Source organism: Chelon labrosus (assembly GCF_963514085.1).
Source record: "Chelon labrosus genome assembly, chromosome: 24".
Lineage (NCBI taxonomy): Eukaryota > Metazoa > Chordata > Actinopteri > Mugiliformes > Mugilidae > Chelon > Chelon labrosus.
The window spans coordinates 2,886,147-2,901,093 of record NC_140357.1 but is presented as its reverse complement, the minus strand read 5'-3'; the positions used below and the strand labels follow the sequence as shown (position 1 = coordinate 2,901,093).

Below are 14,947 nucleotides of genomic sequence, written 5' to 3'. Positions count from 1 at the left end.
TTAGCTGTACAGATGCCGTGCACATGCTGCTCGGAGATCATCAGTTTGCCGCCACGTGGCTGAGAATCCCCAGCGTCCTATCGGGTGCGGCAGGTAAATGATTCACTGTCGCCTTTTAAGTTTAAGCCTGACCTAAGCACACTTTTGGAAGGGGTGATTTATCCGTTGCAGAAGAAAGTCAGGTGCAGGACGTCACCTTTCGGGGCTGATAAGCGCAGAGTTTCCGCTGACGCGGTGCAGCTAATTTGGAGAGAACAAATCCAAAGGAATCAAAGGATATGTGCAGGGGAGAAAAAAAAAAGCTTTCATATTACTAACTCATGGTTTGCAGCTGCGGCTCCCTTTGGGGATTTGGGATTTCATACAGCACATAAGTGTTTGATTCGGAAAGCAGTCTTAACCAGCATGACGTGCGAGCTTTTACTGAAAAGGTGTTGCTTGTTTGTTCTCAATCATTTCCAGACAAAAAAAATAAATAAATAAAAAAAATGCGCATTTTATATAATTATGCTTTTTTTCTGTAATTGTTCCTTCCTTTTTTTCCCCCCCTTTGGAAGGCTCTGAAGCAGCATCATTGTGTTACTTTGTTACCAAGAAGAAAAATAGCTTACATGGAAGCAAATAAGGGAGGCACATAAAACTAAGTTGAAGTATACTGTACATCATTAATTCTGTTTTATGGCCGCGATATGGCATCTGGGATCATTTTCCTCACTCTCACTCGCCCATATTAAGCCCGTGCATTTCACATTTTTATTATCTTTCTCCATGTGGTAACTGTTTTCTGCTGTAAACCCCTTTACAGTTAGTTTTCCTCGAGCCGGTCCGCACGCCGTCCCTGAGCCATCTTCCCAGGAATAAACTTCCAGCGAGGAAATGTTGAATCCTTTCTCTCTTTTTTTTTTTTTTTTGCTTCTTTGGCTCGGGACGTGGTGAAATTAATGATCCCAGAAACCTTGAAAAATCCATGAGTCATAATGGCTGCATGCTATGAATTTTAAAGTGTTATGTTTTGGGGAGGAAATGAGCAATCGGGCCCGACGCTGAAACATTAGCGGAACATGTGTATGTTTGGTCGGGAGAGGGAAGGGTGCGACACAGGTGGGCAAAAGTAATTCTCTTCCTTGTTGGTGGAGTTAATATATTCACTGCAGGGGTGCCGGAAGGAATTTTGAGCCTTGGCTTCGAGACACGCCTCACTCCCTTTATGTTTTTATATTAGATTGCGTAATCTTACTGTCATCTTGTGTGCCCATGGGCTCCCATTGTAGCACATTCTGTCCTCCTTCTTTGCCTCTTGTTTACTCTTTGGAAGTGTGAGTGAAATTGTGACTGAAGGGTGAAGAGGTGCCAGGGGAAATGACCATATTTGAGAAGCGGGGAGTTCATGTGAGAGGAACCTGGGATGCAGCCACGGTGATTTGGCCCGGCGCTCACATCTGGCCCCCGTTCGCCTTCTCACAGCCTCCTCCAAACATTTTCAGGTCCTCTGGTAAATCAGGAGCACTACAGCTGCGCCGCATGACAGCAAGAAATCTGTTGTTTTGCTGAACGCTCCGAGTCAGGCTGAATTCTTGGATGGTGGGCCTCCTTGACTAAAAGCTGCAGTCACGCAGCGCTTGTCAGGACGCCGGTGCTGCCAAACAAACAGGGTCCTCGGCGGAAAGATGAATGATTGCACGGATAAAAGAAACAATGATTCAAATAAAACAAATCCTCTCGAAAAGAAAGGAGGGACTTTGGACGCGCTTCGAGGGCCACATCAAGATCAGTTTAAGATGGATGTTGCTCTCTCGAGTCTCGCCTCAAACTTGACTTTTAACTTCAAACTGGGCGTTAGGCTTGAAAAATGTGCGCGCGGATCATTAAAAGGAGGGTCCGATGAAAGATGCTATCAAGCTGCATCATGGGAAGGGTCGGAGCCAGCTCTTACTGGAACTTTCTGGCTGCGCTCAAACGGACAATATTGCTTCAATCTGACTATAATCATTCTGATCACAGGGCCTAACCGCTCACATTCACGCTAAATGACATGATCTGATTAGACACATGCGGCCAAAGTATCAATAAGATTGAAGGCCGAGTTCACTCAGTAGGAGCCTGAGCTACGTTTTCCAAATCGCACCCACATGCGTTTACACCAGTCGTTTAAATCGGATTAAAAATCAAACCGGATTGGGCTCTTTTTTTCGATTAGTCGAGCAAGGGTCGATTCAGGACGCGTCAGCTTGTGCCACACCAAATTCGATCATTACTTTTCCACTAATCTGTTTCACATATGCAGCCCCCCCCCCCCCCCCCCCCCCGATCAATAAAACGTGTTTTGGCCAGTGCATTAGGTACACTTATAGCTGCGGCGAACGGATTGGTTCAAGTTTACGGGCGCGTTGGAGGCTGCGGGTTTTTGTCTGCGCCGTTAATATTGGACGCGCCTCTCACGGCCAGAAACACGAGAGCCCCCACAAAAGGCAGTAAAAGGCGAATCATAAACCAAAAAGTGAACATTACGGCCTTCAGGAAGGTGGGATTTATTGCAGGGGCTGATGCAGCTGTAGGCAAGCTCACTGCAATGGCAATTATATACATAGATTTTTGTTTTTTTTAAAAAACAAAGTTGGAATGGATATCTTTAAAATGGATTTATTGAATATATTTATGTATTTAATTTGGCATCCAACATGTTGACTACTTTCCTAAAGCGTATTTTTATCTGCTATGGAATTCCTCTAGGGTCCCTGTGGAGGCCCGAGGTTGAACTATGACAATTGCATAGCATCATTATATTATAAAGTATATAATAGGATTCCCGTGGTCCTTTGTGGTTGAGGGCAGAACGGTAGTCGGCGTCGCGGATCTCAGGTTTCAGGCGAGGGGCCTCCTCTTCGTCTTGAATGGGGCCGGAGTTACGTGGAGGAGGTGCAGGGAGGAGGAGGAGGGAGCAAGGGAGCCCGCAGGAATCAGAGATCTTTCTTTTGTCCTCTTGTTCGGGACCCCGACACATGGGGTCAACGCGGGCTGAATGGGTTCATACTGAAGGCTGCCTCGGACGCGGACGCCGATGAGAGCGCGCGTTAATTAGAAAAACCTGGTGAAGCAATTAAGCGCGAGGAGAGAAGACGCGCGGATTGGAGGCGCACAAGGTGAGCCGTTCTTAACCGAGAGAAAGAAAAGTGAATATATTCTGAGCCTGCAACTTCAACCGAAGCCGCTTTGTAGATGATTTAAGTGTTTGGACAACCGGGAAGTTTGTTTTACGCACGGGGTTTGGGCTAATCAGACGAGTTTTTGGGAGCTGTGCGTAACGGGAGAGCGGCGAGGCGTCATATTTTCGTCAGTTTCCACCTCAAGGGGGGAATTTAACACAGTAAGACTTCATAAAAAAAAGTCATTGCGTGTCGTTGTGAGGTTCTCTAGTAATAATAATAATACCACAGCAGCTTGAATCGTTCCAAATAGCACCGATTTCCTTTGTTTTTCTAATGCGCAATTCTTCCACTAACAGCGGTTTCAGCTTTCCAAACTAATCCCGCGTAGGACTTCATGGCTTCATCTTCTAAATCGCTGGATTCTTTCTTTCTTTCTTTCTTTCTTTTTTTTTTTTTTTTGTTTCCCCGCTGAAGCTTGGCAGCACTTAGTTTTCCTCCAGGAATGCCACAATTTCCAAAACACTTCAGTCTGACTCAGCAAAGCGTGTTCATAGCCGTCAACAGCTCTGCCGAGGACCTTTAAACTTCCTTCGAGCTGCTTTTTCTTGGATTATTTGAAACAGAAATGGAAATCAGACATGTGGGTTCTGTTTTTTTTTTTTGTCCCCCCCTACTTTTGGGGCTGCATGGCTAGTGATTGACATTCGTATGCTGGATTTTTCTCCTCCTGCTCAGACTGCATAGGGATTTCATGTGCCCTCTGTCTGCTCCCTGAACCCTTAAATCCAGCTTTCTGTTTTTGGTTAGGCAGGAATGTTAACTCGCCTTGTCCAGATCCTTTGCCCAAAAACTCTCCAACCCCCTCCATCTCCTCCCGGAGCCAAGTGACTCCTGAAGCAGAAAGACCATTAAATCAGTTGAGCTGAGTTTAGCCCACATGAGCAAATAAGCTACTGTTTGAAAGCTGTCTTTGGTCAGCTGGGAGCCTGCAGAAATGTTTGCATTTACCTGAGCCAGAAAGCAAGTTTTGTCAAACGCTGCGCGACTTTCGCGTCTTTATCCAGAGAGGAGGCGTTTAGCCGTTTTAACAAGGGGTGCTGTAAACCTTTTCAGATGAGTAGACTTTGTGTGCTCCCGCTGTGTGCAGAGAGAAGCCTCCTTTTCCCCTCAGCGCCGCATCTCCGGGAGCCTTCAAACTGGCGGCTGAACCCGTGTTTTCTCCACGTCGAAAGCGAGCAAAAGTTTCAGAAATGTCAACCGCAATCTGACACGTGTGGCGGAAATTACAGGAAACGTGACACTTAAGACGTGACAGATCAGGGGACATGCTTGGGGTTTACACGTTTGGCTTTTTTTTTTTTTTTTAGGGAGAATATCAGCCAACGTGACTCCATGAACTGCGCTGGCAAGGTCAAGCGGGCGCAGAGTTTAAGTTTTCCAGGTGCTCTCAGGCCTGGAAGCTGACTCGAGTGCGCTGATAAGATTGTTTTAAAGGTTGATAAGCTGAGGTTTGCTTGGAGGTCGACGCCAATTTCAGGTTTTGGCAGCCCTGGAGGTTTTTTTTCTTAATTGCTGATGTCTATTAGTGGTTTTGGAAGCAGGATAGTAATGATTTCTCAAAAAGATGCCTTTGGTCATTGTGCATTTTTTTTTTTATTCTTTGCCAAAGAGTTCATGTCCTCGTGCGAGAAGGGGATAAATATCAGGAAGGGAGCCAGTGGAGGAAACCGGACAGTTTTCAGCGAAGGAATCTGTGGCGTAGCATCACCTTTACCGTTTAAAGGTGGGTGTTGTAATTGTGTGTCAGGGGTAAAACAGATGTCACCTTGCAGTTGTACCTGTGTGTGTCTCAGACTTGTCCATGTGGGTCATGAAGTTGCCTGTTAGGGCAAGTGTCTTCTAGGCGTTCACCAGTCTCGTGAGCTTTTATTTTAGGTAATGACACATCTCTGAAGTGGATGAATCTTCTAATTTTTTCAAAACATACGCCTGATTAAGATTTTTTTCTTAATCTGACAGGAGCTTCGAGGCCTGTAATTTCCACTGTCTGGGTGTTTTCATAGCTGTGGTGTGGCTCATTAAAGGCCGTTTTTTTTGGTGGAATTCTTTTCAGGTCCAGGCAAGTCGGTTTCACCTCTTCTCGGCATCCGAGTGTTCCGTACTGGAGAAAGGGACTTGGTTTATCAACCTGGCGAGTGAGGGCCTGAGTCAGTGGAGACAAGCCCACGGATTTTTCTAAATCTCATTCTGTGCCAATGAGTCATTAAGTTTTTGCTGCTACACCCTGTTTTTCTAAAAGTGGAGAAAGAGGCGTTATTCATTTTTTGGTGCCCGTCTAGTTTGCGTGTGAATACACTGGCGGCGTTTTGCCCCGGCTAAAACTAACCAAGAGTTTTCGGGGGAATTTTTTTAAAGGGCCGGGTGCTGTTCTTTTATATCGTTGCCACGGTGTGGCTTTAAAGAATTTAAATGAATGAATTCCAGGCAGTGGGACGGAAAATAAATGCCTTTCACCGCTTTGGTATCATAATTCCTGCAGGCCAGGGCACACAGCAGGTCTCCCCACGGCTAGCTGCAACCTGCCGGTCGACACTTTGATGTTTGATGAAGCTGCTCGAGCTCGCCGTGGCCGGGAGCTGGAAGAATGTGGGTTTACCATGCTGCCGCCACGACGGGGGCGCTCTGACCAACATTGACGTTTGCCGAGAAGTTCACACACGAATACCTGCATGACCGAGGGCTCTGATTAAAACGAATGTGGCTGTGTTGATTTGTCAGTCCTGCGGTTGAGGTTGAGGTTTACCTAGGACACTTGGCACCGTTTGAACATGCCTTTGTTTTAAATCATTGCGCCCATGCGTGGACACTTTCTGTTAGTTGAGTAGGAGTGTCTGAGTAATCCTTGAGGTTTTTATTATAGCCAGATTCTTTTTACAGTTAATCATGACAAACAAAAGCAACTTTAGCAGCTTTAATGTCAAACTTTGGTTGGGTAAACTGCCTTGACACGGACTTTAAAGAAGGCACAAACCGCACAGATCACCATGAGTCATTGTCTTTTTTGTTTGCTTTTCTCAAATCCAGAGCTGATTTAGCGCTCCGGTCACTTCGGCACCATGAGTTGGAGCTTCCTAACCCGCCTCCTGGATGAGATCTCCAACCACTCCACCTTCGTGGGAAAGATCTGGCTGACGGTGCTCATCATCTTCCGCATCGTGCTCACGGCCGTCGGCGGCGAGACCATCTACTACGATGAGCAGAGCAAGTTTGTGTGCAACACGCAGCAGCCCGGGTGTGAGAACGTGTGCTACGACGCGTTCGCGCCGCTCTCTCACGTCAGGTTTTGGATCTTTCAGGTGAGTAGAGCTTTTCGTTTTTGATCAGGGTTGGAGTGTTCGCTTCTTCTTTGGGCTAGATGGTCAATGTCCACGTGCTTTCTCTAGGTGATCCTGATCACCACTCCGACCATCATGTACCTGGGCTTTGCCATGCACAAGATCGCCCGCATGGAAGACACGGAGTACCGGCCCGGCCAGAAGCGGAAGAAAAGGATGCCCATCGTTAGCCGCGGTGCGGTGCGGGACTACGAAGAGGCGGAGGACAACGGAGAAGAAGACCCAATGATCGCAGAAGAGATTGAACCGGACAAGCCTGAAAAAGCAGAAAAAAGTAAGATGACAATGTCGGTCACAGATCCTTCTTAACCGTCTTTTGTGATGCTCACTTGTGTTTCTTGATTTTCAAGACTCGGAGAAAAAGCACGACGGTCGGCGGAGGATCCTGCGCGACGGCCTCATGAAGGTGTACGTGTGCCAGCTGCTGTGGCGCTCCGCTTTTGAGGTCGCCTTCCTCTTCGGCCAGTACCTCCTGTACGGCTTCGAGGTGATCCCCTCGTACATCTGCACTCGCTCGCCGTGCCCGCACACGGTGGACTGCTTTGTGTCCCGCCCCACGGAGAAGACCATCTTCCTGCTGGTGATGTACGTCGTGTCTTTCCTCTGCCTCCTCCTCACCATGCTGGAAATCGTCCACCTGGGTATCGGCGGAGTCCGCGACACCTTCCGCAGGCGCGCCACTCTCAATTCCCGCCCCCGCCTCCCACCTTCCTCCGCGCGAGCCATGCCCACGGCTCCGCCCGGATACCACGCCACCATGAAGAAGGAGAAACTGAAAGAGCTTAGGGACTTGCCAATGGGCGACTCCGGGCGAGAGAGTTTCGGGGACGAGGGCCACTCGTCCAGAGAGCTGGAGCGCTTGAGGAGGCACCTGAAGCTGGCACAGCAGCACCTAGGCCTTGCCTACCAGGCAGATGAAGGAAGCCCTTCACGCAGCAGCAGTCCGGAAGTCAACACGTCTGCACAGACGGCTGCTGAGCAGAACCGCCTCAACTTCGCCCAGGAAAAGCAAGGAGAGGCGAGCGAGAAAGGTATGAGGAACCCCTCAAGTCCTAAAGCATTAAAGCAGCAAATGACTTGCCCCAGAAAGTCGCCCACAAACAAACCTTCGATTGCATGCTGAACAGTGTTGCCTTGTCTCTTCATCTCCTAGGAATACATGCCTGAGCGTGCTTCCTGCCTCAAACGTCTGTCCTTCCATTCCTACTGGCCTTAAACACATGGGGGAAGCACATATGGGAATGCAGTCAGACCACTGAGGGAGACCGAAGCGTGTATGTGTGTGTTTGTGAGTGCTCGTGTGCTGTCGATGAGAGAAATGTGCCTTTCAGTATTAGGGGTCAGCCCAAAAACCGAGAAATGCTGACCGAGCTGCATTGTGACAAATGGTTCATCTCCACGACTCTAAACTTGAAAGCCTGCCTCGTCTTGCTTGCCAACCTACGTCCAAAAATTGTCGACCCTTTGCGTAAACCCCGTCTACACCCTGTTCTTTCACCCACCCTGTTCTTTTTTTTTTTCTCATGTGCGTAATAATCCTCGCCTTTAAGACCTTGTAGGGATTATAGTAAGATTTAAACTCCTCTGGCTAAGTAAACTATTTTTTTTTTTTTTGTCTTCCTCACAAAAGGGAGACTTGCTTTTTATAAAAATGTCTCAGAATGTTCTTGGCCTCAAAGAGAGAGTCTCAGACAACAGCCTTGGGTTATGTCGGCTTTGGAGCGTGCGCAGCATGCCTTCTGCAGCGGGGGCTGCCTAACCTGCGCAAGATGAGTTTAATTCAAACAGATTTAATGTTAGGGATTATCGATCAGCCACAAGTCACAGCATTTCGGAGACGGATATTTGTAGCTTATATATTTACTCCAATCGGCCAAAATCTTTACCTGGGAAATGCTTGAAATCGTAATCGACAGGAAATGTTCCAAGAATCCTTTTTTGTACAATCAAGTTAAAACGCAGTTTTTTTTCCATTTTTTTTATTATTTTTTGTTTACTGATTGACCAAAGTTGTAGATTAGAAGAAAGTGGAGGCATCATGACAGGTGAAAAGTAGCCATTTGCATGTTGGTTTTGAACTATGAAAAATATTCTCAATGCTCGTCAGTTTTTGCTTAACCAGCTGGACGCATCTGTCTTCTGGGCCACTGTCTTTTAAAATTTCCATTCCTCTCCGGTGAGACACATTTTCCATTCCTGACACGCGCCGATATTTTACGTTTAGGGCTTAAGCGTGGATGCCTCTCTGCATCCTCTGGGGATAAAAACCGCTAATAAACGCAACGGATGAACACTACTTACTCACAGAACACTTAACATGTAATCTTCTGATCAATAGCTTCCAGAGTTGTTTTTTTTTTTCTTCTTCTTCTTTTCTCTCTCATAGCCTGTCATTTTGGTTTTACGATCTGTGGCTGGAAAACTGAACCTACAGACTGCCAAAGAGCTGTTTGATGCTGTATTCTTGTAATCATCTCACTGCTACTTAATTGCAAGGTACGACATTCCATTTTGAGTATCCTTCAACGGTTATACTTTTTTTTTTTTTTTCTATTGTAAGTTTTGTAGTTTTTGTAACTGTAGAGATTATTTTGACTTCAGAGGAAATAAATATATTTGAATGGAATAACATGGTCCAAGTATTTCTTTTTCGGTCACGTTAACCACGTCTTGGTCAGATCTCTGTTGGGGGTGATGTGATTATTTGACAGAAACAAATAATTTAAAAGTGACATAGGATAAAAGAAACTAAGATTGAGTGTCAATCATAATTTACTAAAGTTGTAATGTATTATCAGAAGTCATACTGTCGGGGTAGGTACTAGAAGTTGACCTACAGTGCCATCTAGAGGGCAGATGAAGGAAGAGCAGCCAAACTAGTTTTAGCGTTACTTGGGCATTATATCTAAGTAAACGTCAGAAAAAATCAAAATAATGCATGATTTATAAGTGATTTTAAAGCAAAAGTAGCTGAAATTCACATACTTATTTTCTATTGTAGTTACTGGCCTTATATGATTTTGAGGAATGAACCTTTAAATCACTCATTTGCCATACAATAGAAGACCAGTCTTTCTAGGAACAACATTTAATTTATTTTTTTCAGGGGTTTGTAAAATTTTTAATTAAAAAGAAAACACATCATAAATACCCAATAGGAAGCTTAAAAGCTAAACAGAAAATATAGAAAAATGGATTTTTTTTTTTTAATGAATAAATAAAAAATCTTGTATTTTCTTGTACTTTTTTGTGCATTTATGTACAATGCATCCTAAAAATGCGGAGGACTTCAGATAGAAATGGTCTTGTACATTTATTATTTATTTTTTTATTTTATTAAAACAAAAAAAAATACACCAGGCAACACAATCAATCAGAAAAAAAACTACCATATTCTTAGAAGAAACTTTTTATTTGTAAAGTAAAACCAGAAACTTTTTTTGCTTTTTTTAACTAACTGCAAAACACTTTAAAATACATATACTACATATGGTAATTATTGTAAAGATATCTGTTTTTGTAATGATACACTGGTTTTTAATGGCCCTATTGTTCAGATGCACGTGCACTCCTCAGGTATAATGTTGGGCAGGGTCTCGTACTTGAATGAGTACCCGCCGTCGGATGTCGTGGTGATCTTCAGGGACTTCATGGTCCCCGGGAATGGAGCGCAGCACTGGGCGATCCCGAACATCGCCGTGGTCCGGCCCTCGGCCGAGCAGTTCCCGTGGCAGTAGTAGAAAGTCAGCACCCTCGGATGGACGATCCAGTTGTCCCACCCCAGCTCCTCGAAGCTGATGTCGATCTCCGCTCGCTGGCAGTCGCTGTGCTGGGGCCTCTCCTGCGAGGGCCGCTGCAGAAGGTAGATGGCGGAAGGAGACCAGGGGATGGTTGCTGCCGCGTGGCGGGGCGAGCGGACGGGACCGCGGGGCCGAACACGGAGGTGGAGAAAGGGCATCTTGTCTGTTTCGTTGGCGTGGCACTGGCAGGCTGGACAGCGGACCTGAAGCAGGAAGGGGCCCTCAGCGACAGGGGTCAGCAGGTTTTGATCCAGCTGGTAGGTGGTCCATCCGTCAGAGGTCCACTTTGATGGAGCCTCTGCTGCCTGAATTATCTGCTGTGCTGAGGTGAGAATGAACAGCGAGGCGGAGGAGTTGGTGGTAGCTCCTTCTCCTGCGTAGAACCAGAATTGGGCAGACGTGACCAGAGTGTCCTGGTTGTCGATGGACGGCTGGAAGTGATACGTGAAGCCTATGTCTGCGGTTTCTGAGTCAGATCCAGAACAAGTTAAGTCTGCCAAACAAGATACAACATTTAGAGAAATATCAATAAATGTCACTTTGAATATTATTTTTGTTGCATTTAATGTCTTTTTTTGGCATTTTTGGTCCTCCATAGAGGTGTGGTTGTCAGGAAAAATGAATATATGGAGGTTTTGGAGTGAATTAGAAGAGGGAAAGGAGGTTTAGAAATGTTACTCACCAAAACTTGGGAATAGAATCATCTGAGACGATTCCTCATGCGGGCCGGTGTGGTGATTGACCCACGCCGCTCTGCTCATCCTGGGCACCCTCCGATGCCTCGTCTGTGCCTGCGCCGCGTCCCCTTCGGGACCCCGCGCCATCGTCGGAGGCGGCTCCTCCAGCCCGAGGCCCTCCAGGACCCGCTCTCTGAACCAGGACAGCACGGCGTCCCGGGACAGCTCCTCGCCCCTGCAGGCTTGAATCGCGCCGTGAACGAGTAAGGGGGCCAGGATGAAGGCGGCAAAGGACACCATGATAACAGCTCGACTCTGCACAAAAATCTGCCAGGTGGAACAACAAAAGAAGTCCAGAAATTAAACCTGAATATTCTCGACCGACTGCTTTCAAAGTTAGCTGCAGAACGCGGTGACTTCTCTTCCTCCAGCACAGATTTGTTTTGACTCTGGCGCTATCTGTGAAGTCTCAAAGCATTTTGTTGCCGGCATACAAGTGGAAGATAGCGAAGGATGGCCTTGAAGGATGGGATGTTGCATTATCTGTTTCACACAGTATAAAGAGAGTGTGTCTGCACGTTTGATTTTCTGCTTTACCGTCCTGCAGAGGCGCTTTCGGGCAGTCAAGCTTCAGAATGAGTAAAAAAAAAAATCAACCACTACTCATAATATATGCATGCATCTGCAACTTAAAACATTCCAAAAGTGTTAATTTGTATCCCGCTTGCTCCACGTCAGTGCAGTTGCCATGTTGCACACAACTCACACCTGTTCTCCCACTAAACAAAAACGCCTTTGTCTGCTGGAAAGGAAACCCTCCTTATCTGACTGGCCTTGAATCCCCGAGTCCTTCTCAGAGAAGTATTATTAGTAACTGCAAAAGGACGTTTTATCACTTTTTAACAGGCCAAATACCAGATGTTCACAGGTATTTCATTTTAAAGCAACCAAATGAATGTTATACCAAAGGGCACTAGAATTTCCAGAGTTTTAAACAGCAATGTCTTCAGTGTCTTCATTATAGATTTAGGGCAATTTGTTATATAATAAATAAATTGATTAAAGAAGCGTTAAATGTGTGCTTTGATCAGACATACCATGAGAATTAACTTAAAGCAGATTTTATGTGTTTTTAAGAGAAATTGTGGTGAAAAAGTTTACAATTTATTGATCAGTCATTTTTCATGAAAGTGTATTTTGCTAAATAGCGGCCCCTGTGGCCACATGTAGCAATTACAGCATGGTATCCAGTATATAGGACTGATCATACTATTTATTTAATTATTATTTTTTTTTATTTTTTTTTCACAGAATACTAAAATGTATTCATGTCACAGTAGGAAAACACGTGTGTAAATAATACGATAAAAAATATACAATGCCATTTGGCTAACTTTTTGCAAGGTTCTGTCTGTAATGTTTTTCACAAACATTTTAACTGAACTGAGCCATGTTATTGGTAATACCTGCTGTCTAACTTACCTGAGGGCAAACAAAAGCAGGAAAGAACAAATGTCTCCTTACAGAGGTAGGTTTACTTTTTATAATGTGATAAAACAGCTAAACTGTTCGTCTGAGACATGCTAAAAACCAGTGACAGTGGAGACTGTCTATTTTAGTCATAAACACTATGGTTTTAGCCAAAGGTCTGTTTTTTGCTAACATTAGCCACCGGAAGTTAGCTTGTACTGTCCAAACTAAACCAGCCGTGACAGCAGACATTTATCAAAAAAGTTTTCCTTTCTGACTAAAAAAAACCCCTGTAAACGCTTAAACTAACAGTTTGAGATTTGGGAAAATACACTTTAGCGGTCAGCTTCATGTCGATGCTACATGTAGCCAACTGAAATTTATGGCTATAACATACAGAGGCTAATAATTGCAGCTGGCACTAATGCTAGGTGTCAAAAAAAAGGCTAATTAGGTTAATTAAAATTAACATATGGAAGCAGTGCACTCAAAATAAATAAACATTATTTACATACAAGTAACCCATGTTCATGTAAATGTTCCAATTACATTTTATTACATAATTTAATTTTCATGTACATTTGTATATGAATATAAATAATCGATTATGTGTTTTGTCAATTGAGTAAAATACCGTTTACCTTGAACTGTTTGGTTTACACCTTAGCACATTAACATTTAAATTATTATATTAAATAAACTTTCGATTTCATATATTTTAGTTACTTAAAAAATAAACATGTTAATGAGAGCCAAAATATGTTTTTGTTTTAGTTTTAATTTGAAAGTGCTATGTACTGTAGTTACCAGCAGGGGGCGCTAAAATACTGCATTGCTTTTGCATTGCACTTTACTGTCGGTGCAATGCAATTCGCTGGCATCAGATGGCAGGGACATTTGTTATGTCTCTGTTGGAAATGAAAACGCGTTAAATTATTTAATTTGCAAACGTGTGCACAGTGATTTTTTTTTTTTTAATACACAAAACTCAGCAGGTTTATCTCTCTCTCTCTTTTAACACTGACAGGTGAAGTGAAGTATGGATAGCAATATTCACTGATGGACATCATTGAGCTGGCCTTGGTCGCAGTCTGCAATCTGCATCTGCAATTTCAATCATTACAGTGCATTAAGAAAAAGTGTCAAACTGCGTATCTTGGCTGCAGGGCTGCACCAGATAACTATGCTCAGGTAAGACGACTGTGTCTGTAATCATGTTGGCAGCTACAGGATTGGTAGCGTACTGGTCATTTGCTGCACACCCTGTTTACCTGCAAGTTACAGGGCGTTCTCTTGTCTGTGTAGTGTAATACAGTACACATTTACCATGCTTGTTGAATGTATTTATTTAGTTGTCAAGACATAAGTCATATCTCAGTCAGTGGATCGAGGCTCTCGGCTTAAATTTCCACAAAGAAAGGGGTCTCCAGTGTACTAAATATATATACATTCAAACTTACAACGAACAACTCGGTTATTAACAAATACAGTTTAGAAACACCCTTGGTAAGCCTCAAAGAGATGCCGCAGAAGGGCAAATATGGATCAGGTTATAGTGTGTGTGAAAACTAATAGGTCCGATATTGATTAGGTCATTCTGAAAACATTTCGGTTGCTTCCAGTTCATTGCATCCTTGTTTCTGTGTCAGTATTATCACACCTAAATGCATCTACTGCAATGTTTCCAGCCTACCATGTCCCATTGTGTTGTTATATCATTGCCCTACAGCTGCATGAAGTCCTGCCTGTATTCTTAGACTGTCTTTTTATAGCTTCTCTGGCTGTCACACACATGCTGCGCCTTCCTTTCTCACACATACCCACTTACGCATGGGTTTGGGTTGATAATTTTATCTAAAATGCTCAGAGGGCGTGTGTGTGAGAATAGGTCGAACATGGCGGCCTGAGAAATGTGACCTATCCGTGGCGGTGCAGCTGTCGTTCCCAACCTGGGGGAGTTGGGGGTGAAGCAGTGGCACGGGAGAGAAGAAGATAGATGGATAATTTGAGCTGATTGAAGGACTTGGAAGTCTAAAAAGGTTAAAAGTGTAGCTTTTGAGAAGCACTAAAGGGTTGTTAGTGAAAGCACACTGGACCAGAAGGCCTGAGCGGGTTGACATTTAGGAAAAAGGGTCTCTCTCTCTCTCTCTTTTTCTTTCTCTCGCTCCCTCTCACTCCCTCTCTTTTCCTCACCACTCCTCGCCGGGGTTAAACCTGTTGAAAGGGACCATGGCAGTGGCTGCTAATGCTACATGATCTAGGGTGGACTTACACCTACAGCCTGCACTCGCTAAAGGACACGCACAGGCGCAGGCTTTAGCAAACGATTTGAGATGTAACATTTTGCTCCATGGATCTTGTTACCTTAACTTGGACTTTGCGGGGATGTCCAAAGGGATTCCTTTCAGCTTTAGTGGCAAAAGTCAGGTAAGTTGCATTTCATTTTATTATCAGTCTAT

At 44.6% G+C, this 14,947-nt stretch overlaps 2 protein-coding genes across 6 annotated transcripts; one reads left to right on the top strand and one right to left on the bottom strand.

The window, feature by feature from the left end:
• Positions 1–2,998: 2,998 nt before the first annotated feature.
• On the top strand, positions 2,999–9,164 carry LOC311509621 (gap junction gamma-1 protein-like). 5 transcript variants are annotated; one of them, XM_084574858.1, is made up of 5 exons: positions 2,999–3,140; positions 6,231–6,502; positions 6,590–6,815; positions 6,892–7,572; positions 7,695–9,164. In XM_084574858.1, exons 2-5 carry the CDS (start codon positions 6,263–6,265, stop codon positions 7,706–7,708), a joined length of 1,161 nt encoding a protein of 386 aa, XP_084430984.1. In that variant the 5' UTR covers positions 2,999–3,140; positions 6,231–6,262; the 3' UTR covers positions 7,709–9,164. The 5 variants fall into 5 exon arrangements, with proteins under 5 accessions (XP_084430984.1, XP_084430982.1, XP_084430980.1 ...); XM_084574856.1 differs by adding an exon at positions 4,816–4,929 and having other exon boundaries at positions 6,892–9,164; XM_084574855.1 differs by lacking the exon at positions 2,999–3,140 and adding exons at positions 3,180–3,364; positions 4,816–4,929 and having other exon boundaries at positions 6,892–9,164.
• Positions 9,165–9,934: 770 nt separating this feature from the next.
• On the bottom strand, positions 9,935–12,561 carry inha (inhibin subunit alpha). The gene is made up of 3 exons (XM_084574150.1): positions 12,501–12,561; positions 11,024–11,345; positions 9,935–10,834 (listed from the first exon to the last, which is right to left on the bottom strand). The coding sequence occupies exons 2-3, from the start codon at positions 11,316–11,318 to the stop codon at positions 10,095–10,097; spliced, it is 1,035 nt and encodes a 344-aa protein (XP_084430276.1). The 5' UTR covers positions 11,319–11,345; positions 12,501–12,561; the 3' UTR covers positions 9,935–10,094.
• Positions 12,562–14,947: the final 2,386 nt, after the last annotated feature.

What these genes read in the sequence shown, in the direction of transcription:
- LOC311509621 (XM_084574854.1), top strand. Translation starts at nt 6,263, where the DNA reads ATGAGTTGGAGCTTCCTAACCCGCCTCCTGGATGAGATCTCCAACCAC. An exon ending in TCAGGTTTTGGATCTTTCAG is followed by an intron (nt 6,503 to 6,589) that starts GTGAGTAGAGCT and finishes TGCTTTCTCTAG; the next exon opens with GTGATCCTGATCACCACTCC. An exon ending in GCCTGAAAAAGCAGAAAAAA is followed by an intron (nt 6,816 to 6,891) that starts GTAAGATGACAA and finishes TTGATTTTCAAG; the next exon opens with ACTCGGAGAAAAAGCACGAC.
- inha (XM_084574150.1), bottom strand. Translation starts at nt 11,318, where the DNA reads ATGGTGTCCTTTGCCGCCTTCATCCTGGCCCCCTTACTCGTTCACGGC. An exon ending in GATTCTATTCCCAAGTTTTG is followed by an intron (nt 10,835 to 11,023) that starts GTGAGTAACATT and finishes CTTGTTTGGCAG; the next exon opens with ACTTAACTTGTTCTGGATCT.